Source organism: Malaclemys terrapin, chromosome 3 (assembly GCF_027887155.1).
Source record: "Malaclemys terrapin pileata isolate rMalTer1 chromosome 3, rMalTer1.hap1, whole genome shotgun sequence".
In the NCBI taxonomy this organism is placed as follows: domain Eukaryota; kingdom Metazoa; phylum Chordata; order Testudines; family Emydidae; genus Malaclemys; species Malaclemys terrapin.
The window spans coordinates 202,748,451-202,771,954 of NC_071507.1; the positions used below are offsets into that span (position 1 = coordinate 202,748,451).

At 51.9% G+C, this 23,504-nt stretch overlaps 1 protein-coding gene and 1 long non-coding RNA gene across 3 annotated transcripts in view; one reads left to right on the forward strand and one right to left on the reverse strand.

Annotated features, from left to right (window-relative positions):
• ADCY3 (adenylate cyclase 3) overlaps positions 1-23,504 on the reverse strand; it is a 92,246-nt gene that overhangs the window by 21,417 nt on the left and 47,325 nt on the right. For both annotated transcript variants that reach the window (XM_054021793.1, XM_054021792.1), the window contains exons 3-5: positions 5,679-5,809; positions 3,640-3,751; positions 1,122-1,249 (exon numbers count right to left, since the gene is read on the reverse strand). In XM_054021793.1, the coding sequence (XP_053877768.1) occupies positions 1,122-1,249; positions 3,640-3,751; positions 5,679-5,809 (371 nt within the window). The remainder of the gene's footprint in view (positions 1-1,121; positions 1,250-3,639; positions 3,752-5,678; positions 5,810-23,504) is intronic.
• Positions 650-11,962, forward strand: LOC128833719 (uncharacterized). The gene is made up of 3 exons (XR_008444319.1): positions 650-711; positions 1,581-1,640; positions 11,806-11,962. It is a non-coding gene; the product is annotated as an uncharacterized LOC128833719 (long non-coding RNA).

The window sequence follows — 23,504 nt, forward strand, 5'->3', positions numbered from 1 at the left end:
ATAACTCCCACAATTAACCCTTGTTCAAAGCTTTCAATAAATCTTTCTTTTGATTGAAATTTTCAATCCCTACTCTCAGCTCAAAGGTGAATTTTGGGGCAAAAAAATCTCTTCAGATGTTTTTCAGTTATAGGACAGGGGTAAAAATACCACTTTTCCCATATTAGGTATATATCTGGCCCCATCCTGTCTGAGCACTTAGCAATTTTCAGTGTATTTATCCTCCTGATACTCTTGTAAGGCAAGGCTGGGCTAAGAACCCCATCGCACAGATGGGAAACTGAGGCACAGAACGGGTAAGTGACTTGCCCAAGGTCATACAGGGCAGCTGTGGCAGAGCAGAGACTTGAACTCAAATCTCCCAACACTAAGGCTAGCGCCCTATTCACTGGTTAGGGAGTCCTGAAGTACCTAAGCTGGGATTTTCAAAGGGTTTGGCCACCTAAAATCTTCTAGGTGCCTTTGAAAATCCCATCTCTTCCCCTAAAAATCCCATCTCGTACTTACCGCAGCTCTGTATATGCTACAGCTAGTTGTCATGTGTATGTGCACACTCAAATTCAAACCCTATGGTGCTGCACACTTGTACAACCCCACAATACTCTCATGATTTTGTCAGGAGTCTCATAATAATTATTGTTTTCTTTAAAGCCCCAGCTCCCGGAGTCAGGTGGATGTGGGATGATTTCAGCCTTCATTCTTACAGAAAAAGTAAGTTTCTAGCCCTCGTGGCTGTGGAAACAGCTTCAAAAGCAAGAGGACTTTTTTTTATTTTAGTCTTGTTCCCCCACCCCTTCTTCAATCCTTTAAAAAACACAACGGGGAAATCACACGTAGCAAACTTTGTTAGCGCAAAATGAAGGCTGCACATCTAAACACACAGAAGCGCGCACTCCCAAAGTCACAACGGGACAAAGCTGCCATTAGCCCAGAGCAACGATAACAGACAGCACTGGCCACGGGGAGGGAAGAGGGGCATGAGGGGTGGACCCCAAGTCATGACGCAGAACAGGCTAAAGGAGCCCCGTGAGTGCTGATTATTTACGGCGAAGCGACGGGGCTGGGGAAGTGCTTATCTATCCTGAGAATGAAGAGTAAGGGACGAAGGGAGCGGCACTTACGATATGGCTTCCACCATGGCCAGTCCCATCATGATGGAGCAGACGGCGTGGTCCTCGCGGTAGTCCGGCAGCCCACAGATACAGTAATAGCAGTCTCCGAGGATCTTGATGCGCAGCTGGTGGTGTTTCTGAGAGAGCAGGGGGAAGCACAACATGTGACCTCCACATGGTAATGGCTGGGAGAGAGGCTCCTACCTACATCTCTGCGTTACCACCTTCTTGTGGTAGCCCTTGTGTCTGCCACCCCCACCACCTCCCCTCTCTGCACCTCCTTCCACGCTGCCCCTGGAGCCGGGGTCTCTCCGCTCACGTATACCCAAATCCTTCTGTCTCCACCCTGAAGGGAACACCCCAGACCCACCCTCTCCACCCAGTAGTCCAGCGCTGCTCTGTGAATATCCCAGTGCTGCTAACATAATTTTGTCAGGAGTCTCATAATAATTATTGTTTTCTTTAAAGCCCCAGCTCCTGGAGTCAGGTGGATGTGAGATGATTTCAGCCTTCATTCTTACAGAAAAAGTAAGTTTCTAGCCCTCGTGGCTTCAAAATCTGACCCCAGGGCACCCTAAAGGCTCAAAAAGCAGAAGGCAAATAAAAAGAACGCCAAATCTCTTATTTTTACACCATCTCATGAGTTTAAAGCCAATCGCGTGATTTCTGGTGAGCCAGACTCAGGATTTTTGAACAATCGGGGTTGGCAATGCTGATATCCTACCTCGTCAGCAACGCTGGTCGTGACTTGGCCTTCTCCACCGTTTGGGAAAGGCACTGACCTGCCCCCAGCTGCGCTATGCACCGGGGCTGGGGGCAGACCTGCCCCCAGGCTGCACTGCTCCGACTTGATTCAGCTCATCGTGAGGTTATGGTGACTGGCTTTAGTATGTTATGAATTCCCTGTGCTCCCTGTGGCAGGGGCTGGGCTAACCATCTGTGGTGCTCCGGGCAACGCGCAGCACATACGCAGGCAAACTTCAGCTCCCAGTTACCCCAGTGTAAAGGCAAGTGCCAGTCTGGATTCACAAGGGTGAAATTGGGTCTCTGGTTTTCCTCTCCCCTCTTCCCCTTCCACTGCTTCTTTCAGTGCCGCTCTCCTCCCTCCGCATTCCTTTGTTACTGACCTTGCCAACTCTCCCTCCTCCTCTGTCTCTCTCCTGTTCCCCCTTTCGCTCCCCTTCCCGGTAACTGACTCAGAGTTTAGGCTAGGTTGAAATGAAATGAAAATGTCTCTCCCTTTATGGTTAATATGGCTTTCCCCATCTCCCCTTCCCACTGTGCTGCTTGACCTGCTTTGCACCCACAGCGCTTTCCCATGCAGCAGCAGCAGGCGCAGGGTTTGACCTGAGTCCAAGGACTCTCATCCCCAGGGCATGCAGAAATAAACTCATTTTCCATTCCTCTCCCTCCCCCAAGGATAAGGGTAGTGGGCAGTTTTCCCAGCAGCTCAGTGCTGCTGGCTGCAGGGCTAGATTCTCAGTTACACTCGGGGGAGGGGGGGGGGAGGATGGAGGGGCTAAGGTCACTTTTAGCCACCTCTGCACTCCGTGTATTCTGCGGCCGTGAAGGGCCCTGCCCAGCCCCCAGTGTAACTTAGAGCAGCCTCTGGGCAGTCTGCTTCCCTGGCCTCTAGGGAACAGCGAACAGCCCTGGTACACTGCACTCGAGACACAGCCCTGATCTGCTGGGAGCAGGGCCGGTGAGAAGCCCTTACTCCAGCTCTGCACCGGCGGGGGAGCCTTGTGCACCCACTTTAAGGCCCCTTTTTGCAGTCTGTGTGGCGTTACTGAGGGTGAGGCCTGCGGGTGTCAGGCACCCCGGGGAGGGCACTTCTCCCTGTGCAGGCAGGGCAGGGCTGCTCCTTATGCTCACTTCGGGGCTAGTCCTCCACAGGCTGAACCTTTCCTTGGTCTCAGGGCTTCAGTGACAGCCCAGGGGCCCCCAAACCAACAACGCCCAGGCAGCCGCGGTGTCCCTCCACTCAGCAGGCCTCCCGCTTGCCCTGGAGGAGTCAGAGGGGAGTTCGGTCTCCAAGGCTCATACAGGCCTTGGCCTTTACACAGAGGCCACCGCCACGGAGGCTGATGGTGTCCAGAGTGGTGGCAGCTTTTGCTCTGCAAACCCTTGGCCACGGGGAACTCGGCCGAGACCCGCCAAACCCAGCTAACAGCCATCTCGTGGCAGTAAGGTTCACTCACTGCCAGGTGGAGCCGGAGGTGACCAGGAGGTGAAAGGCCTAGGCCTCACGTCTTGGTGAGCCTCACTCTGCACGGGGATGGGCAGACGTGACCTCCTCTGGAGCTCACCAGCACGGCTCCTCCCGCGGGCAAGGAGCGAAGCCTGCTTGCTCTGCCACCATGGCATTCCCAGACCCTGCTGAGCCCAGGGGAGACTCAGGTGGCAGAGAAGCTGTGACCTCCTCTGAGGCTTGCGTTTGCTGTGGTGTACTGAGCCTGCCAGTCTCTCCGGAGCCGGTTGTGAACCAGAGCGTCCAGACAGACAGGCGCTGCGTGGGCGTACGTACCGCGGCCAGCTTGTCGAAGCGGGCGAAGAGCTCATTCAGCAGCTTCACCAGCTCGTGGGCGCTGCAGGAGGACGACAGCTGGGTGAAGCCAACTATGTCAGCAAAGAGGATGCTGGGAAAAGAAGAGAACACAAGCCAGAAAACATGAGTTGGTTTCACAGATTCCAAGGCCAGAAGGGAGACCATAGTGATCGTCTAGTCTGAGCCCCTGTGTAGCACAGGCCAGAGACCTGTTAGAAAAACAGCCAGTCCTGGTTTACAAATTGCCAGTGATGGAGAATCCACCACGACCTTGGGAAATTGTTCCAATGGTGACAATGGGACTATCGCCCAGAGCCGGCCTCCACTCAGGAACAATGCAGAGACCTCCCCGCTCCTCCTGAAGCCATCCAGCTGCCCACGGGGAGACTTGCCAGCCTGGTGTGATTGGGTCAGTGGCAGCACCACACGGATGACGGGCCACTCAGAGGAATACGGAGAAAGCCAGAATCAGAGGCAGCAGCGATGCTGAAGACCTAGTAGTTTTGAGGCAGTCCAGGGTTGGTTTTTTCCCTGCCATTTATTCTCCACGGCTTTCTGACAGTGAAATATCCCACCCCATTCCCCTCATGCCAAGGAATCTTGGGGCTTTCCCAGGAACATAAGAACTGCCCTACTGGATTAGACCAGCTTCATCTAGTCCATTACACTCTTTCTGACACTGCCCTGCACCAGCTGCTTCAGACGAAGGCGCAAGAAACCCCACCAGGAATGATAATGGAATTACCTCCTCGGGGCGGGGGTGGGTTTCTTCCTGACCCCTGTCACTTGGGAGTTGGTGCATGCCCTGAAGCATGAGGGTTTATATACCTGCTTACACATTTTTTTCCCATCCTATCAAATGTGAATTTTCTCATTGTCCTCAAATGTCTGGTCTTTTTTGGAAGCCTACTAAGCTTGTGTTCTCGGCGCTACCTTGTGGCAGTGAGTTCCACCAGTTAATTATACATTGCATAGGACAGCCAGCTCCTTTATCAGCTTTAAACCAGTTGCCTTTCAAATTCATTGAATGCCCCTTTGTTCTTGCATTACGACGGAGTGCCCAGTATACCTCCTCTACCCCATTCATTATTCCATGTATGTAACGGGGGGGCTGCCCCTTTAAAGGCCAGGGAGCCTGGGGCCAGCCAGTCCTGTTCTGAGGCAGAGCCCCAGTGACTGCCTGATGAACACCGGATTCCCATAAAGCTGGCAGAGCTCAGGGACGGGGGAGAGCTACAGGCAGCAGGCTGGTTCCGGTGGCAGGCCCTGGAGTAGGGGGACTCCCAGGCAGATAGCCTCTAGGAGGGCTGGGGCAGGTCTGCCTGGAGGAGTAAGACTCTGGCACAGCTGCTGGGCCAGGAAAAAGGACCTGGTTTAGCTGTTGGGTTTATGCTGAATTGTTTATTTGGGGGTTTTGCTGAAGATTCTTGGTGCCACTGAGAGAAAGGGCCTGATCCAGACTCTGTGTGTGAAGATATCAATCCTTCTTGGGCTGGAGAGAGCAGTCAGCAACCTCAGCGTACCCCGGTCACATCCCTCCTTACTCCTCTCCTCTCCCAATCACACCACCCCAATCCTTCCCGTCACTCCTCATACAGATGTCTGCTCAGGCCCCTAATTATTCTTGTTGCCCATCTCTGAATTCCCTCTGTTTCTGCTCTGTCCTCCTTTGGCAGAGGGGTGACCAGAACCGGACGAAGTGCAGCAGGGGAGCATACCCCACCGGTTTACAGAATGGCATTAAAATAGCCTCGGTCTTATCCTTCATCCCACTCTTTATGCAGCCCAACATCTCGTGTGCTTTGTGACACTGAGCCCTGGACTTTATGGAGCCCAGTTTTTTTCCCTGCGTGGTTACAATTAATGTAACCCCCAGAAATGCACATAGGTCGTTCATAGTATTCCTTCCAGGGCGCATTTTTCATCACTGAATTGAGTGTAGACAAGGTGACCATGATAAAAGGGATGTCTCACGTGGAGATCAACCCTCCACCCATGGAGCAAGGCGTGTCCTTTACCTAACATTCTCGTGGCGGTACATGTACATGGTGTTAAACTGCTGCATCTCTTTCTGGCTCGGGTCCTTCTTCATGTCCTTTAGCATCTCATCTGCCACGTGCTTGGGCAGGATGGAAAGCATCAGCCGTTCCTGAGGTGGAGGGAAGAGGAAGAGGATAATCAGATCTCAGGGCCCTGCAAGATCAGCAGGTACCAGGACAGGGCTGCCAGCCAAGCGGATTCATTTAGACTCGTAGCCACAACAGAAATCCCCAGGGTTCAATTACACAATTGGCCGGCATCACACACTCACACGGGTGAGGCCAGCCCAAGCAGCTGCGACTAGCTGCACCTCCGGGATGGGCAGTGTGGCTTGTGGCAAGGGCCAGATGCGCCAGGCTGCTTCTGTGATAAAGACCCATAGTAATAATATACCCCCTAGCACGTTTCAGCAGCAGGTCTCAATGTGCTTTACAAAGGAGGTCAGCATCCTGATCTCCATTTTACACATGGGGAAACCGAGGCCCAGAACAGAGAAGCGACTTGCCCAAGGAGAGCCAACAGGCCAGTGGCAGGGAATAGACCCAAGGTCTCCTGAGCCCCAGTGCAGTGCTCTGTTCACTAGAGACTAGACCCCACTGACACAGTGAAAATGAGCAGGGCAGCGGGAAGAGTGTGTGTCTGGGGGAACTGGAGACAACCCAGGCTCCACCGCTTACCACACAGCGGCATAAAAACTCACCTTCACAAGGCAGCACACGCACTGTCCAGCCCCTGTGCTTTCCCCTCATGACATTGGCACTGCACACTACCCCCGTCCGCACCCGCAGGCCAAATCCCGGAGTCCGGATTCAGCGGCTAGTCTGGCGAGACCCCCGCCCCTCGCTTGCTCCTGCTGCCGTGAATGGCAAACCCCCATCCTCTGTCCCCCTCTAGCAGTTGGTTCATATATGTCCACTATTGCCTCCAGCCCAACAAACTTCGTCCTTCAGCTCAGGCACTGGAGGTTCATGATCTCACCCCCAAGTACCACATTACAAGGTGCGGTGACTAGCAGGAACCCCATCCTGTCTTGCTTGGGGGGCTCCGTTTGTGACATGCCCTAGCAGACAGGGGGAAAGGAACTGAAGCCACGAGCTCCTTTAGCCCAGGTTCATCGCCAGGCTGGACAAAGGGGCAGTGTGTTATGTCCCGAGCTGTGCGCTGGTTTGGGTGCAGCCCCTGGCTAATGCTCGCATAAACAGCCTCTCGACAGGGACACCGGATGCAGTTTCAAAGCCAGAATCCCACTCGTGCTCACCCCCGGGGTTGGAACTCCAGAGTGCCAGACATTTGGGCAGGTTTACATTTCCGCCACTAAGGGAGCCATCTCTGGCAGGCAAGAGGGAGAAAATAGGACGGACCACGGTCACGAACAGCTTCCCAGCCAACCTAACCCTCGGCGCAGGCTACAGAAACACAGGAACTTCCATCACTGAACCATGGAGGAAGCCACAGGCTAGAGGAAGATGGGTTTAGCCTCCATCAGGATGGGTTACAAGACACAAAGATCTGGCACTTTGGCGGGGGGGAGGAGCTGTCATCTGATGAAGAATTGATTGCTTTGGGATTTGTGGTTGGTGGATGGGGGCGTTTTATGACTCATTGACAATGCTGTTATTAATATTTTGCTGGTATCATATTACAGTGGTGTCTAAAGGCACCTGTCAGGGATCAAGGCCCCACTATACACACGTGGAATAAAAAGATAGTTCCGGCCTCAAAAGCTTGCAGTTTAATTTAAAGCCTTAAAATTAGGAAGGATGGTTTCATGGCAAAGGCATTAGCCTCAGAGCTCTGACACCGACTCACGGTGTGACCTCGGTCGAGTCACTTAGGGTATGTCTACACTGGGACCCTGGCTTGTGGACTTGGGGTTTCCTACCCTGGGCTTGAGCATCCACACTGCATTGTATACCTGGGTCTCATAGCCTTGCTAATGTGTCCACACTGCACTACACAGACCTTCTAACTCGGGTCTGCGGCTTGAGCTGTGTCCACACTGCAGGAGGAGAGAGTTGGACCTGAGTCAGAGCGGGACTTGGGATCTGACCCATCTCCCTAGCAGGAGCCGAGGAGCTGAGTGCTTACTGACCCACGGTAGATTGATTTGTGTGTGGATGGAAGCAGGGTTGGATTCAAGCCTGAGTCAGAACCTAGGTGTAATGTGCAGTGTAGACAGACCCATTATCTCTCTGTGCCTAAGTGACTCACCTGTAAAATGGGGATAATAACACTTCATTTCTCCCATGCTTTCTTTGATTAGACTGTAAGCTGTTCAGGGCCAGGGCTGTCTCTGATTAGGGAACCTAGCACAATGGCCCCGGATATGTGTAAGTATTTGAGACTTTTGAATACTGAGCCAAATGTATCCTCACCTGGGATGAACGTGGCCAACTGCACAACGCTGGGCACTCAGTCAACCAACCAAACTGATAGATGCTGGAAACGCCTGCTACAACCGATCAGACAAATGGCCCCTTCAGTAGGGATGGGTGGATTGAATAGCTTGCTGCGTCATCTGAATATTGGCCACTTTCTGCAACCCGCACCCCTGCCTGCTGATGCCAGTAGCTCTACCCATCTCACCCGCAACAGACACCCCACCGCGCAACAGGATATCGGGGAGCATCTCAGCCTGAGCTCCGTTCAAAGGGTCATCACAGCAGCAGTGGGACCCAGCAGAGAGTTTCTGAGTCCAGCTGATGGTGCAGGGACGGGCAGGAGCCAACTGCACCGCCATGCAAAAAGAGGAGAGCAGTTACATGGTGTCCCCCAGGAAAGCAGCCCCTCCCTTTCTCCCCGCAGTGGACCAGACGGGAAATTCAGAGAACTGCCCAGAACCAACCGTGGCCAATCCAGGTACAGCTAACAGGAGCATGACCAAAACACGTAAGACCTCGGAGCCTCTGCCACATACTACCAGGGACTGAACAGCCAGCACACAGGACACGCGTACTTGACTATTGAGGATGATGCCAAGCCCCTGACTCTGAGTGGCCAAAGCAATCTCGACAGGCACCTGGTCCACCGGGAAGCTCCTCAATGCAGGGCACCATGGGGCGTTCAGAGGTTAAAAGCTCTGCCTCCACACATAGACAGCTCAGGTCCTCAGGACAGGCGATGCATCCAGATCAGGCAGATTCACCTCTGTCAGAGATTCTCGGAAACCAGGGTTGTCTCACTATTTGGTCTCTCCTGGAACAGGCCATCTCGCAGGGGCAACGGCACAGCTTCTCCCTACGGTCCTTTGTCCAGTCCAGTTTTAAATGTCTCCAGTAATGGGGCTTCTATTGCTTTCCTCTGGAGAAGGTTCCAGTCCCTAGTATTGTTATTTGCACTCCAAAATCAGTGCTTTGTTGTGGTAGGTGCTGTACAAACACTTAGTGAAAGACAGGGCCTGCTCCCAAGAGCTTACAGTCTGAAGAGACAAAAGGTGGAAGAAGAAGGGATTTGCCTCATACCACATCAGTGGCTAAGCCAGGAACAGAACCCACATGTCCTAGTTCCCAGTCTAGTGGCCTGGCCACTAAACCACACAGCCACTCTAGACCAAGTCATGTGTGAAATCAGACTGTGAGCTCTTGTGTGCAGGGAGCATGTGCAATGTATCTGCCCTGAGAAGTGCTTTGCTCACCTTCGGACGCTGCAAATAATCGTAATATAAGGTGACTATGCTAGCAGATTTCCGTCATGGAGACATCAGGGACCAGACTGGCCACATACATGAAATCAGCTCCTGGCATCCAGTTTTGGAAGGTTCTCCTGGAGTTTTTGTTTTGTTTTTTGCCATAAGGCGCTAATTTGAGCTGGAATTAGCGAGTCTATTTTCAAATCCGGTTGACATTTTGCTGTGTGACGTGTTGCATTCAGCCCAGTGACCCACATACTCCGAGCAGTTATTGCTGCCACACGATAGCACCTGGTTAGACAAAAGGAGGGGTGCCCAGGTGCTAGACTGATAGGCACAGTGCAAATCCCAAAGACAGAGTCAAGGCTCCTCTGTCATGACTTGGAGAGACCCCTCTAGGGGTGGATTGGGAGCTAATTCTCCAGACTCATTCAATCAGTGGCTTCTCTGCTTAGCTCCCAAGGGGGCCAGTTGTGATGGGGGTTTGCGTGTTATAGACACATGTGCAATAGAAATTAGATTAAGAATATCCAGCCCATTCTACAGCCAACTGAGGGTAAGGTATTTGGGTCACTACTGCCTTGGGTGGGGTTTGATCCTGTGTCCTAGGCATGAAAGCCCAGACTCAGTAGCCAAAGCCAGCTGTTTCCCTAACATGGACGAGTCCTGCCCAGCTTAGCACCGCCCTGTTCTTTCCTAACTGTATCTGGATTGTTGAATCACCGAGAAAATCATCCTCATTAAAACCTCAGCAGCCGCGAATGAGCAAATTAACCCCACTGCATCCTCTGCGACGTACTCCCCGTGAGCCCACACGCCATGGCAAACAGCCCCAGAGCGAGCTCCCGCAGGGTTCGCAGGCTGCCAGCTTCACAGCTCACAGCCGCTTGGGTCAGCCGCTCTCTGGGCCTGATGCTGATCGCAGTCACAGAGATGTGGGGGAGGAGCAGCACCTGGGCAGTCCGTGGCATGACACCAGGGTGTGAGAGGAGAGTCCAGCCCTTCACGTAGCGCTTGGAATCTGCTCAAAAGACTTATTCATAACAGACAACCCTGGCCTGAAACAACTCACTCCTGAGCACCTAAACTTCACGGCATGGAAGGGTTAGGAAGCTGCAGTCACCCAGGCATGTGCTGATACAACCAAGCAGAGGCACATCCCAGCTGGTCAACAACAGGGATGGAACCCAAAACCTTCTGCATCAAAAGTACAAGCCCCCCCGGCTTGAGATAAAGGCATAATTCTACAGCCTGGAAGTAGCAGTTGTTATGACCTCTGAAATCAGTCACAAGAGGAAGGCCTGCTCAAACGCATGACATCTGAGCGCCACACCAATTCTCAAGTTTAAATGGATTAAAAGCTGGCTAATTGCTAGGTCTCAAAATGTCATTGTAAAGAGGGAATTCTCATGGAAGGGGTGTGTTTCTAGTGGGGTCCCTATGCTATTTAACATTTTTATCAGCAATCAGGAAGAAAACATAAAATCTCCGCTGATAAAGTTTTCAGAGGACCCAACATTGGAGGCGTGGTAAGTAATGAAGAGGACAGGTCACTGATTCAGAGCAATCTGGATCTGTAAACTGGGAGCAAGCAAATAACATGTATTTTAATATAGCCAAATGTAAACATGTCCATCTAGGAACAAAGACTGCAGGCCATACTTCCGTGATGGGGGACTCTATCCTGGGAAGCAGTGACTCAGAAAAAGATTTAGGGCTCTTGGTGGATAAGCTGAACATGAACTCCCAGGATGACGCTGGGGTCAAAAGAGCTAATGTGATCCCGGGATGGATAAACAGGGGGATCTCGAGTAGGAGCAGAGAGGTTATTTTGCATTGTTGTGACTGCTGCTGAAATCCTGGGTCCAGTTCTGGTGCCCACCAGTCAAGAAAGATGTTGATAAATTGGAGAGGGGTCAGAGAAGAGCCAGGAGAGTGACTGAAGGATTAGAAAACCTGCCTTGACAGGCTCAAAGAGCTCCATCTATTTAGCTTAACAAAGAGAAGGTTAAGACTTGATCACAGTCTCTAAATACAGAACAAATATTTCATAATGGGCTCTTCAGTCTAGCAGAGAAAGGCATCACACGATCCAATGGCTGGAAGCTGAAGCTAGACACATTCAGACTGGAAATAAGGCGTCCATTTTTGAGAGTGAGGGTAATTAGCCACTGGAACAATTTATCAAGGGCCGTGGTGGATTCTCCATTGCTGACAATTTTTAAATTTCTGGAGCAAGGCTCTGGCCTGTGCTGTAATGGAGGTCAGACTAGATGATCAAACTGGTCCCTTCTGACCTTGGAATCTATGATACACCAAAGTGCCGTGATGCTGTGGTTAAGGTGATTTAGTAGCAGGTGCTTGAGTCAGTGCTAGCCAATGGCTCAGGGTGCTGTCAGGAGGCTGTAGTGCAGGGTAGTATCCCTTTAAATAGTGTGTGAGTCCTCTAGTGACCCTCACTGTCTTCTATGTTTCAGAAACCAGCCGGAGCAGCAATGTGTGTCTGTCGCTAGGCCTGGTGTGCTGGATAGAGTTAGTAATCACAGTTACCTGGACCCTTCTGAGCCTGTGGGGTTCCTTCATATTTCATTTGTTGTGTGAAGAAGAGACATAATGCAGAGCTGAGCGCATGCCAAGGGCAATCCATTCTCATGCATCATGGTGGAAGATGGTGGATTGGTGGGGTCAGGAAGGAATTTCCCCCATGCACAGCATGGCACAACTAACCAGGTGCATTATGGGGGAGGGGGAAGAGGAAGGGGTTGGGTTTCCTCTGAAGCATCCTCAGTGCATGAGGCAGGATACAGGACTAGCTGGACCAGAACAGCAGCTTCTATGTGATTTCCTATGCCACTGCCATCCCTCTGCTTGGACACCAATTCATCCATAAGACCGTGCTGCAGCTCCCTGGAGTGAGCCATCACCCTGAAGTCCCAGCCACCTGTGGCCATTAAATAAGTCAGGGAGCTTTTTGCAAGAACAAGGGTGTTAGCCCTGGCCAAAGTCCAACAGGGGGACCATGTCCTGGCTCCCTAAAATCTCCCCAGCAGCTTCTGTTGGTGACAGTGGACCTGATTCCCCACTGCCTTGCCCTTTGTGCACGCACATGTACACCCGAGTAAAGTGAGCATCGAAAGCTACCAAACCACCATGGACTGCGCAGACTTCACACTCCTTCTGCTTGGGCGTGAGCGATGACACAAGGCAGTGGAGAGTCAAGCCTGATCTTCTTCTTCTCTTCCTGTCCTAAACTGTTGCACCATGTTCCATAGTGGGCTGCCCCACAGTAGTGGATGGCTGCAAAACACTTGGTGATCTTTGAATAAACCCGACTACAAACGCGTGAAGTATGGTTATTATGTATGTCTGATCACTGGGCCACGAAGTAGTGGTACGCCCTGGTGACTCAAAGCAGCCCTACAGCTGCAAGGCATTTGGATCACCCCCGTGAATCTGTTCTTTTACCTCCAGGTCTTCTTACGACCCACCTTGTGTAATCAGTACATGTGCTATTGCTGAGTTGTAGTTAATGAAGGTATGTTATGTGTTGATTTACAGCACATTCTAGTAAATACTCGAATGATGTCATGCATGGCTATTGTACATATATTTCTTCCTGGAAACTAAAGCTGGCTAAAAATAATTTAGTTATCTATAAAAACAGACCAGCAGTGAGGCTGTTAATTGTGAGTTCTTTGAAGTAAAATTTACCAGCTGGAGAGCTGGGTTTTTTTAAAAGGAGCTGGGTAATTTTATTACCACTAATAACATCTGCAGCTATGCAGAGCTGAGAGCACTCAAAGGGCAATCCAATCTCATGCATCGGGCTGGAAGATGGTGGATTGGTGGGGTCAGGAAGGAATTTCCCCTCCCCACCATGTACAGCATTGCACAACTAGCCAGGTGCATTATGGGGGGTAGGGGGAAGAGGACGGGATTGGGTTTCCTCTGAAGCAGCCTCAGTGCATGAGGCAGGATACGGGACTATCTGGACCGATGGTCTAATCTAGAACGGCAGCTTCAATCTGACTTCCGAGCCCACTGCCATCCCTCTGCTAGGACACCAATTCACCCAGAAGAGCCAGATATTGAGACTGAGCCGAGGCATGCGTCACAAGGTAAGGGAACGGGGTGGTTCCCAGCTCTGAAGAGGCGGCACAGGGTTAAATAAACAACTCTCCCACCACAACCCACTGCGGTTCTTACCCCACTGCAGGGTGGACACAGATACAGGCATTAATAGGCCAGAAGGGACCATTGTGATCATCTCATCTGAACTCCTGTATAATAGAGGACAGAGAACTTCCCCAAAATAACTCCTACTTGAACTAGCGCATATCATTTAGAAAAACATCCAGTCCTGATTTTAAAATGGCCAGTGATAGAGAATTCACCAAAACCCTTGGTAAATTGTTCCATTGGTCAATTATCCCCACTGTTATGTGTGCCTTCTAGTCTGAATTTGTCTAGCTTCTACTTCCAGTATTGGATCTTCTTATACCTTTGTCTGCTAGTCTGAAGAGCCCTTTATTATCATATATTTGTTCTCTCTGTGGGTACTTATAGACTGGGATCAAGTTACCCCTTAACCTTCTCTTTGTGAAGTTAAATCGATTGAGCTCCTTGAGTCTATCACTCTGAGACATGTTTTCCAATCCTTTAATCATTCACGCAGCTCTTCTCTGAACCCTCTCCAACTTATCAACACCCTGCTTGAATTATGGACACCAGAACTGGACATAGTATTCCAGTACCGGGCACACCAGTGCCAAATTCAGAGGTAATATAACCTCTCTGCTTCTATTCAAGATGCCCGTTTATGAATCTAAAGATTGCATTAGCAGTTTTGGCCACCGGGTCCCACCGGGAGTGCATGCTCAGCTGATTATCTGCCACGATCCTCAAATCTTTCTCAGAGTCACTGCTTCCCAGGATAGTATAAGTCTGGCCTACAATCTTTATTCCTAGACTTTACATCTCTCTGTATTAAAAGGGATGTTGTTTGCTGGTGTCCAGTTTACCTAGCAATCCAGATCTCTTTGTGTCAGTACCCCGTCCTCTTCACTAGGTACCAGTCCCCTAATCTTTGTGTCATCTGCAAACTTTATCGGTGATTATTTTATGTTTTCTTCCAGACCACTGATAAAAACGTTAAATAGCTTGGGGCCAAGACCCGATCCCTGCAGGGCCTCACTCAAACCCGCGCGATGATTCCCCATTTTCAATGACATTTTGGGGTGTGACAGGGGCATAGCCAGGGAATCTACAACTATGAACCAAGTCTCCCAGGAAGGGGGAGTTGCAGAGGCTGCTAGTGCTCCTGCAGTCAACAGGATTGTGTCTCCCTGCCTACCCCTCCATGTCATCCAGCACCACGTTCATCTACTTGGGCGTGACCAGGAAGCAGGAGACTGAAAATCTTGGGGCACAAACGCAGGTGCAGAATGATTTGCTTGGAAAGGTCTGGAAATGGGGCTGTGAGCTGGCTTGCCAGTGAGAGCCTGTGATTATGGGCAGCTCAGGCTGGATGGATGAACAGAGAAGGGATTGGGGTTTTTTAAACCCAGACTCCTGGATTATCACCAACTTTCTGGCCCACCAAAAGAGCCACAACATCCTCAAAATGACACTGGCGCTGTAAAGCCGCTTGGAGCAATCTGCGATTCTCTGGCACGCTCCCTCTTTGGGGCAGGGCTGTAGGCAAGGGAGTGCAATCTGGTGGGGACAGATGGGTTTTTTCGCTCTGTGATTACAGGAGCAGCGCCTGGTGCATTTCAAACCCCCTCCGTTCATTTCCTTTGGCTTCCTGTAATTTGCCTTGTATGTCAAATTGTGTCACTATGGCAACCCGTTTCCATGACAGCAAATGACAAACTTCTCCGCTGCCAGTTGCCCCTGCTGGCTTCCTATGTCGTGCAACAGCAAACACCCAGACAGGGGAAACAAACATCCCTCCCTCTCCCAGAAGAATTCACGGGGAGCCTTCCTTCTGCTATCCAACAGTCCCTCCTTTGCTCCACCACACCTGGCTAGCTAGAATAACAGAGCTGGGATCCAGGCTTGGAAGAAGAAAGCTATGACTTGTTACGCACTGCCAATGGCGCTGGCCCAGCACAAGATATAGATTGTCTCTCTATCCCTGCTTCATCCTGGAAGCTGAATCAAGGCAGGTGGGCTCCGGCAATGAGCTACCAGGACTTTCACCCCCAAGACACCGGTTCAAAGCCAGGTCAGATCGACAGTGACTGACTGATTCTGATCCTTGGGTACGCTAGGGCAGCTCTGTGCTCGGCTCCTAATGCAAAGCTGTCCTCAAGCCAGTGGAGGAATTCCCTGCACTGTGTGGGAATAGCAGCCCTCAGTCACGGGGGTCCTCAGCTGCCAGAATGGCTCCTGAGTGCCTTAGCAGCTGGTGCAGATTAGAGCAGCCCCGAGGCTGTTCTAATGTATGCCAGGGACCAGGCTGATCCGGAGCCAGCCTCGGGACTGAGGGTTTCGGGGCTGCAAAGGGATCCTTTGGATCCCCCTTCAGCTGCATCCAGCAGCTGAGAATCTGACCTCCTCGATCTCAGTGTCTCTCAATGTGTCTCAACCTTTCCAGACGACGGTACTCCTTTCAGGAGTCTGATTTGTCTCGCGTACCCCATTTGACCTCACTTAAAAATGGCTTGCTTACAAAATCAGACATAAAAATACATCCTCATTTGTACCATATAATGAAAAAATAAATCCATTGGAATATAAATATTGTACTTACATTTCAGTGAGCAGTATAGACAAGTCATTGCCTGTGTGAAATTTTAGTTTGTATTGTCTTTGCTAGTGCTTTTATGTAGCCTGTTTTACAACTGGGCAAATATCTAAATGATTTGATGTACAACCCCCTGGAAGAGCTCTGTGTACTCTGCAGGCCTGGCTGAGAACCACTGATCTGTTAGCTTTTAAATGGCCCACGTGTAATGAGCATTGTGGGTCTCAAACCAGTTCCTGAAAGATGGGTGTCGACATCACCCATGCTACAATTAGCACCCTTGAGGCAGACTCAGCAGGGAAGCCCTGGAGCCTGAACTCCCCTGCCCAGTGCCGGGGAAGTGGGGTGAGGGCGTCCAGAAGAGCGGGTGAGGGTAGCTGAGCTGTGCTGTGGCCGTTCTGCTGCCTGACAGTCCTGTGGGGCTGCCCCCTAAGCGCTCCCACCATGAGGCCCCTGGTGTTAAGTAAAACTCCCTCAACTCCCATTGGCTTCAGTGGGCCAAATCCAACAGGCAGCACTCCCTCGGACGTCACCTGCCTAAGGGCAGAACGCACACCAATAAGGAAGCTCTGCCCCTTTGCAGGATCGGGCCCCTCATTTGCAATAAGCTTTCAAGAGCTGTGTGATGCAAGCACAGTCCTTTCCCCAGGCAGGCTGCATTCACTGCCTGGAGCTGAACAGTCTGTACCGTTTTGCGGTCGGGTTGCAAGCAGTAAGATACGATCAGGGGAGAATCAAATAAATACGAACGGAGAAATCTCAATGGGAACAAACTGGTTTCCCCTCCCAGTGATGAGCGGTTTTACAGGCACAATGGAGGGTTCTGCACACAAACCGGTGTGGGGGAGAGAAAGCTTTCTGTGTACGGTGAGAACATCCCAATCCCTCTCAAGTGTTTGGAGAGGAACCAATGTCTGAGTTCCCCGGGACAGGCACTGTCCAGAACTTCCTTTGCACACGTTTACAATCTGACTCGCCGTTGTCTTGGAGGATGTGGTGGAGTTCTGGATAGTGAGCAGTGGTTGCTGGATGGTGAGCAGCAAGCTGGCTTTCTTCTTTTTATTTTTTCTGGTGGCTGCCATATTGTGCTCCAGAACCTTCAAAATGTGACCCACCAGAGCCATGTCTGCCTGAGTCTGCAGACAGCCTGAACCAATCACTTGGCAAGGTGTGAACTACCCCATGTCATTTCAAGTGTGTGTGAACTCTGAAGCCTAAAGATGACCGGTTGAATGCCAACACTGAAAACTTATTTAGCACTAATCAAAGAAAGGAGGAGATTGCTCACAGAAAGACCAGCACCAGCTGCTGTGAATGGCATATCATCTTGGTGTCAGGAGTAGGCGAGGCTTATGTTGTGGGTGGAGCTTAGGAAAATAACACTGGGTTTTTTTTCCAGATCGCCACTTGTTGCTGAAAGCATTGAAAAGCAATAACAATCATCATTAGCCGTGAACAAAGGGCTTGGGGCCTCTGAGTTAGACAGAATTAGGCTGGGCTTCGGGATCTGAGTCTCAATCAGGCTTAGGGGTGGGGTTCAAAAGCATCACAATCTCATGGGTTGCCTCGACATGATCCCAGCCTCATGTGGCAGAAGTTCTTCTTGTGGTGCGATGGGTGGAGACCCCCTTGAGACCCCACCAGACCACAACTTGGGCCAGGGTCCCCCCCCCACTTTTTACCAGTTATAAGGGCGAGTGACAGAGGGAGGGGCGGAGAGGAGCGAGTGGGGAGCAGGGTCTTGGGGGGAAGAGGCAGTGTGGGGGTGGGGTCTTGGGGGGAGGGGCAGTGTGGGAGGGGCTTGGGGAGAAGGGGCAGCATGAGGGTGGGGGTTGGGAGGGGCAGGGCCACAGTTCAGGTGCTGGTGGTCCCCCCACTTTTAGGGCGCTTCCGCTGCTCCTGATTTGGGTGGCTTACAGAGTCTTTCCCCTGCTTGGGGCACACAAGGGGATTCGCCACACAAATGAAAAGGGTTCTTTGCCCTCCCCTGGGAATCACAGTAAAAGAAAAAGACAAAAGGTGGTCGTCTTCTGTTCACCCCTTGGGGGTCTGGCTTATCTGGACACGCCAGTGTCTTTGGTCAGGGTCTGCCTCCAGCCCCTCCTTTCGGTAACCCCCGCTTTAAACCTGGTCCATCCAGCAGCAGGGTCTGCAACTGTCTTCCTCTTTGCTGATCTAGGGCTGTAGCCAGCAGTCTTCCCCCCAATCACTGTCCCTTGAGGAGGGGGGGGCACTTTCCTTCTTTTAAGCCTCCTCCCTCCAGCAGAGCAAACCTCACAGGGGTGTCTGGGTAGTGCTGGCTGAGCCAATCAGAGCTCCTAAGCCTCCTCTCTACTAGCCCTAGGGTTTGCGCCTGGCGGCGTCTGCTTTAGACCCATCTCATGGGGCTTCAGCGCAAATGCAGGGGAGGCATTAGCGCAGCCAGGGGCAGAGAACGACCCAGTGGGGCACCGCTAGGAACTACCGCTGCCCGCTGCACTGGCTGGCAGTCTGAGACCTGGTCTGGGGGTGGGCAAGATCCTCTTGGCCCTGCCGGGGAACTGAATTCACACAGGGGACTACGGGGTGGCGAGGAAGGGACCCTGCGCTGGGGCCAGGAAAGCGCTCTGGCGAGCAGCAGGGCTGATGGCACTGGCCCCTTGCTGAAGGCTGATGCTAGGGAACCTTGTCCTGGGGTGGGCGGATAGAGGAATCTAACCCCCCTGCTCAGCTTTATCCTTTCCCCTTCCCCAGCTCAGTGCTCAGTGCCCATTAACATTCAGCAAGGGGACGCCTGGCTTCAGCCAGAAACTGCCTGTCTAAAAATAGCTGCCGGCTCTAGGCTGGGCCTGGGAGCAGTTCCTCTGGTGGATTCGAGGGGAGATTATGCAAAAAGGAGAATAATAAAGAGGGCCAAAATAAATACACCTGCTTCACTGCCCTGCAGAGGGGCTGGGCTGGGCTGGGCTGGGGGATGGATGGCCCAGCTCAAAAGCCTCTGATGTTGATAGCACAGCCAACAGATATCTGCCCCTAGGATGACCACCAATTAGCTCATGAGAGGGAGCCGTGGCACAATTGACACAGCTTTCATGGAGAGCTTTACCATCACAGGCGCTCCACTGTCACTCTGGAGTAAAGCTGGAGTGACGGATGGAGTCACTGGGGTTACTCTGGGTTTACATTGGTAGCAGAGCACAATTTGGCCCAAGACGGACAGGAAAGGGCAAAGAGTGCGTGAGAATCATCTTCACCTCCCGAGTATCCCCTTAAATCCTTATCCCTCTTTCATCTGTGCACCACCCCGGTGCTTAGACGTGTCTCCCACTTGTGCACCTAGTCACCATCCTTTCCCCTTTTAAAACCATGCTGCTCCCACCATGCCTGTCAAGGATAATCGATTCAAGGAGCTGACACCGCTGTGGGCTTGTGTCTCCTGCAGTGCACCTGCACCCTTTCACCCACGTCTGCCAGAGACTGCATGCTCCCAGGATCGGGGCCATGTCGCCTGGCTGTAGAGAGCTGAGCGTGCTGCCAGCACTTAACCAGTAATGGCGCAGATCCCTACCTAGGACTTCATGGCTGTTGCTGTGTCTCCATTGCAACAGGAGGGGTGGAATTCACAGCCTCCCGCTCCAAGAGCAGGGAACCCTACCACCAGAGCAAACAGAGAATCTCCGCTAGCTGGGAGCAGTTAAAGCCTATGACACACAGCTGGGCAGCTCTGATTCCATCCAGCAGAGGTAGCACATAAACTCTAAGCCAGCTCATTACACATCATCATCGCCCAGCAATGGTAGAGGAAGCATCACAATGTCTTGGTCTCTTCTAAGAATACAACCCCTGCCCTCCATCTGGCCTCTCTCTAACTTAGCTTTCGGCAATGTCCCTTTGGCAGCCCATTGGCTGATGTCAGGCAAACGCACAGCTCTCAGCAGAGGCCTTTAGAGCAGAGAGGATGCTCACCGCAGCGGGCCGTCACCAAGGCAACGGGAAGCGCTGATGAAGTGCCCTTTCCTACCTCGGCAGAAGGGGTTGGAACAACATGTTGACTCTGTCCCCGTGAGCAGCTGTGAGCTCACTGAGTCCGAACAAGGGGATCTGGCAGGACAAGGGCTAGAACCCGGATGGCTCAGGGGTTAAAACACCACGTGTGAAATTCCTGGAACCAAAGGCTCAGGGCCTCGCAGCCCTGAGCTCCAGGCAGTTCGCGATGGCTGTGATGGTTACATGTGAGATGGGTCCTCCCAGCCAATGCCTTAAAAAACCAAGGTGCTATGTGGCTGTTCAAGGTCCTACTGTTTTGTTCCACACACCAGGGCTTTACCCTAACATCCTGAAGTAAAATGTCCCCCTCTGCTTATCCATCCCCCTGCATTCCAGAGCTGGCTGCATTTCAGTGGTGCTGCGACGAATGTGATGATTAAGGACAGTCCATGTCCTGAATGCAGAAGGGTAGACGCTCCCCCATGCTCTGCTTCTTTTTTGGCATGGGGGGAGGCCCCAGCAGGCATAGGGATGGTCCAGTCCCCATCCCAGAGCTACAACCAGCTCCCTGCTGGCCCCTCTCCCTGGTGCGCCACACGGATCTTGGCTAGAGCGGAGAATCTGGCTCAGGGCTTACCTGGAAGTCCTGGTCCTGGTGATCAAAACCAGAAAGAGCACAGCTCCAGCCGGGGGGCGCTGAGGCCTCTCTCCAGCAGGGGAAGCAGACCAGTAGCCCGAGTGCTCCTTGGTTATCGGAGCTGGTCTTTCACCCATTCAAAAAACTGTTATGACATATATCCCCCTACCGATGAATTTAGCACTTGTGAAAGGGGTGGGAGTGGCAGCCTCAGAGCTGGATGGCCTCTAGGCACAGGCACAGTTACCACTTGGCCAGTTGCACTGTGAGCTGCTGTCTCCTGCAGCCACTCATCTCTGCCCAAGGGGCAGGCAGGAAGAACTCTGCAGACAAGAGGGCAAGTGCTGGACGGCCCCCTGGCAGGCAGAAAGGGGCTGTGGACGACAGGAAGACCCCTCCACTTCCCTAGTGCCTCTCAGCTGAGGCCAAACCCAACCCCAAGGTTGACAAACAGCTCGCAGGGCGATACTGCCTTCAGCCACTAACTAGCCTAGATCAGCACAGCGGGGCCCTGCTCCTGCCAGACAAATGGATCGTTCTAATGAAAGGGGCTATGGACGGACAACAGACAAGGCCAGCTTCCCTGCTGTGCCTAGTTACAGAGGCATAGAGTCGGGCTGGAAGGGACCTCAAGAGGTCATCTAGTCCAGCTCCCTGCGCTGAGACAGGGCCAAGTAAACCTTGGACCATCCCTGACAGGGGTTTGCCCAGCCTGTTCTTAGAAACCGCCAGTGACGGGGGTTCCACAACCTCCCTTGGAAGCCGATTCCAGAGCTTAACTCCCCTCAGGGGTAGAAAGTTTTCCCCTAATATCAAACCTAACTCTCCCTTGCTGCAGAGTAAGCCCATTCCTTCTCCTCCTACCTTCTGTGGCCATGGAGAATGATTGATCCCCGTCCTCTCTGTAACAAACCTTAACAGAGTTGAAGACTGTTATCAGCCCCCCACCTCCCAGGCTTCTTTTCTCAAGACTTAATAGGCCCAGTTTTTTTAACCTTTCCTCATGGGTCAAGTTTTCTAAACCTTGATCATTTTTGTTGCTCTTCTCAGGACTCTCTCCAATTTGTCCACATTTTCCTACAGTGCGGCACCCAGAACAGGACACAGTACTCCAGCTGAGGCCTCCCCAGTGCCGAGTACAGAGGGACAATTACCTTCCGTGTCTTACAAATGACACTTCTGTTAATACACTACAGAAGGATATTAGCCTTTTTCACATTCTGGATTCATATTCAATTTGTGATCCTCTATAAACCCCAGACCCTTGGCAGCAGTATGACCTGCTAGCCAATTATTACCCAGTTTGTAATTGTGCATTTGATTTTTCCTTCCTAACTCAAGTACTTTGCATTTGTTTTTATTGAATTTCATCTTGTTGAATTCAAACCAATTCTCCCTTTTCTCAAGGTCATTTTGAATTCAAATCCTGTCCTCCAAAGTCCTTGCAATCCTCTCAGCTTAGTGTCATCCACACATTTTATAAACATGCTCTCCACCCTGTTATCCAAGTCACTAATGACAGGGCCGGCTTTAGCAAGAGCGGGGCCTGATTCCTGGGGGCGGGGCTTGCAGCAAGCCCCGCCCCCAGGAATCAAGCCGCGCTCCGACCCAAGGGGGCCGGGCCGGGCCGGACCCGAGCCGGACCAGAGCCGCTGGGGCCTGCGTGCTCAGCGGGAACGGGCGGCGCCTCTCCGGAGCCCTTCTCGCGCCCCCACCACCCCAGCTTACCTTGTGCTGCCGGCCCGCCCCTGCTTCTTTTCAGACTTCCCGCAAGCAGGGGAGGGGGCGGAGCGTTCAGGGGAAGGGAGGAGGGGGAAGTGAGCTGGGGGCGGGGTGGAGAGCTGCAGCGCGGGGCCCTCTTGGCGCAGGGCCCAATTCAGCCGAATCGGCCTAAAGCCGGCCCTGACTAATGAAAATACAGAACAGTACCAGACCCAGGGCTGACCCCTGCGGGAGCTCACGAGATACACCCCCCAGTTTGAGAGCTAACCATTGATAACTACTACTATGGGGGAGGGATAGCTCAGTAGTTTGAGCATTGGCTTCCTAAACCCAGGGTTGTGAGTTCAATCCTTGAGGGGGCCGCTTAGGGATCTGGGGCAAAATCAGTACTTGGTCCTGCTAGTGAAAGCAGCGGGCTGGACTCGATGACCTTTCAGGGTCCCTTCCAGTTAGGTATAGGTATACTCTTTGAATACAGTCTTTCAACCAGTTTTGCACCCACCTTACAATAATTTCATCTAGACCACATTTCCCTAGTTTGCCTATGAGAATGTCATGTGGGACTGTGTCAAAAGCCTCACTGAAATCAAGAAGAACAGGAGTACTTGTGGCACCTTAGAGACTAACAAATTTATTAGAGCATAAGCTTTTGTGGACTACAGCCCACTTAAGAAGTGGGCTGTAGTCCACGAAAGCTTATGCTCTAATAAATTTGTTAGTCTCTAAGGTGCCACAAGTACTCCTGTTCTTCTTTTTGCGGATACAGACTAACACGGCTGTTACTCTGAAAACTGAAATCAAGGTCTATCAGGCTTACAGCTTCCCCACCCCCCTCATCCATGAGGCCAGTAACCCTGTCAAAGGAAGACATTCAGATGGTCTGGCATGATTTGTTCTTGATAAATCCATGCTATTACTTATAACCCTATTATCTTCTAGGTGCTTGCAAACTGATTGTTTAATACTTTGTTCCAGTATCTTGCCAGGTACTGAAGTTAGGCTGATTGGTCTACAATTCCCCGGGTCCTCTTCGTTCCCCTCTTTAAAGATCGGTAGTAGGTTTGCCCTTCTCCAGTCCTCTGGGATCTTGCCTCTCCTCC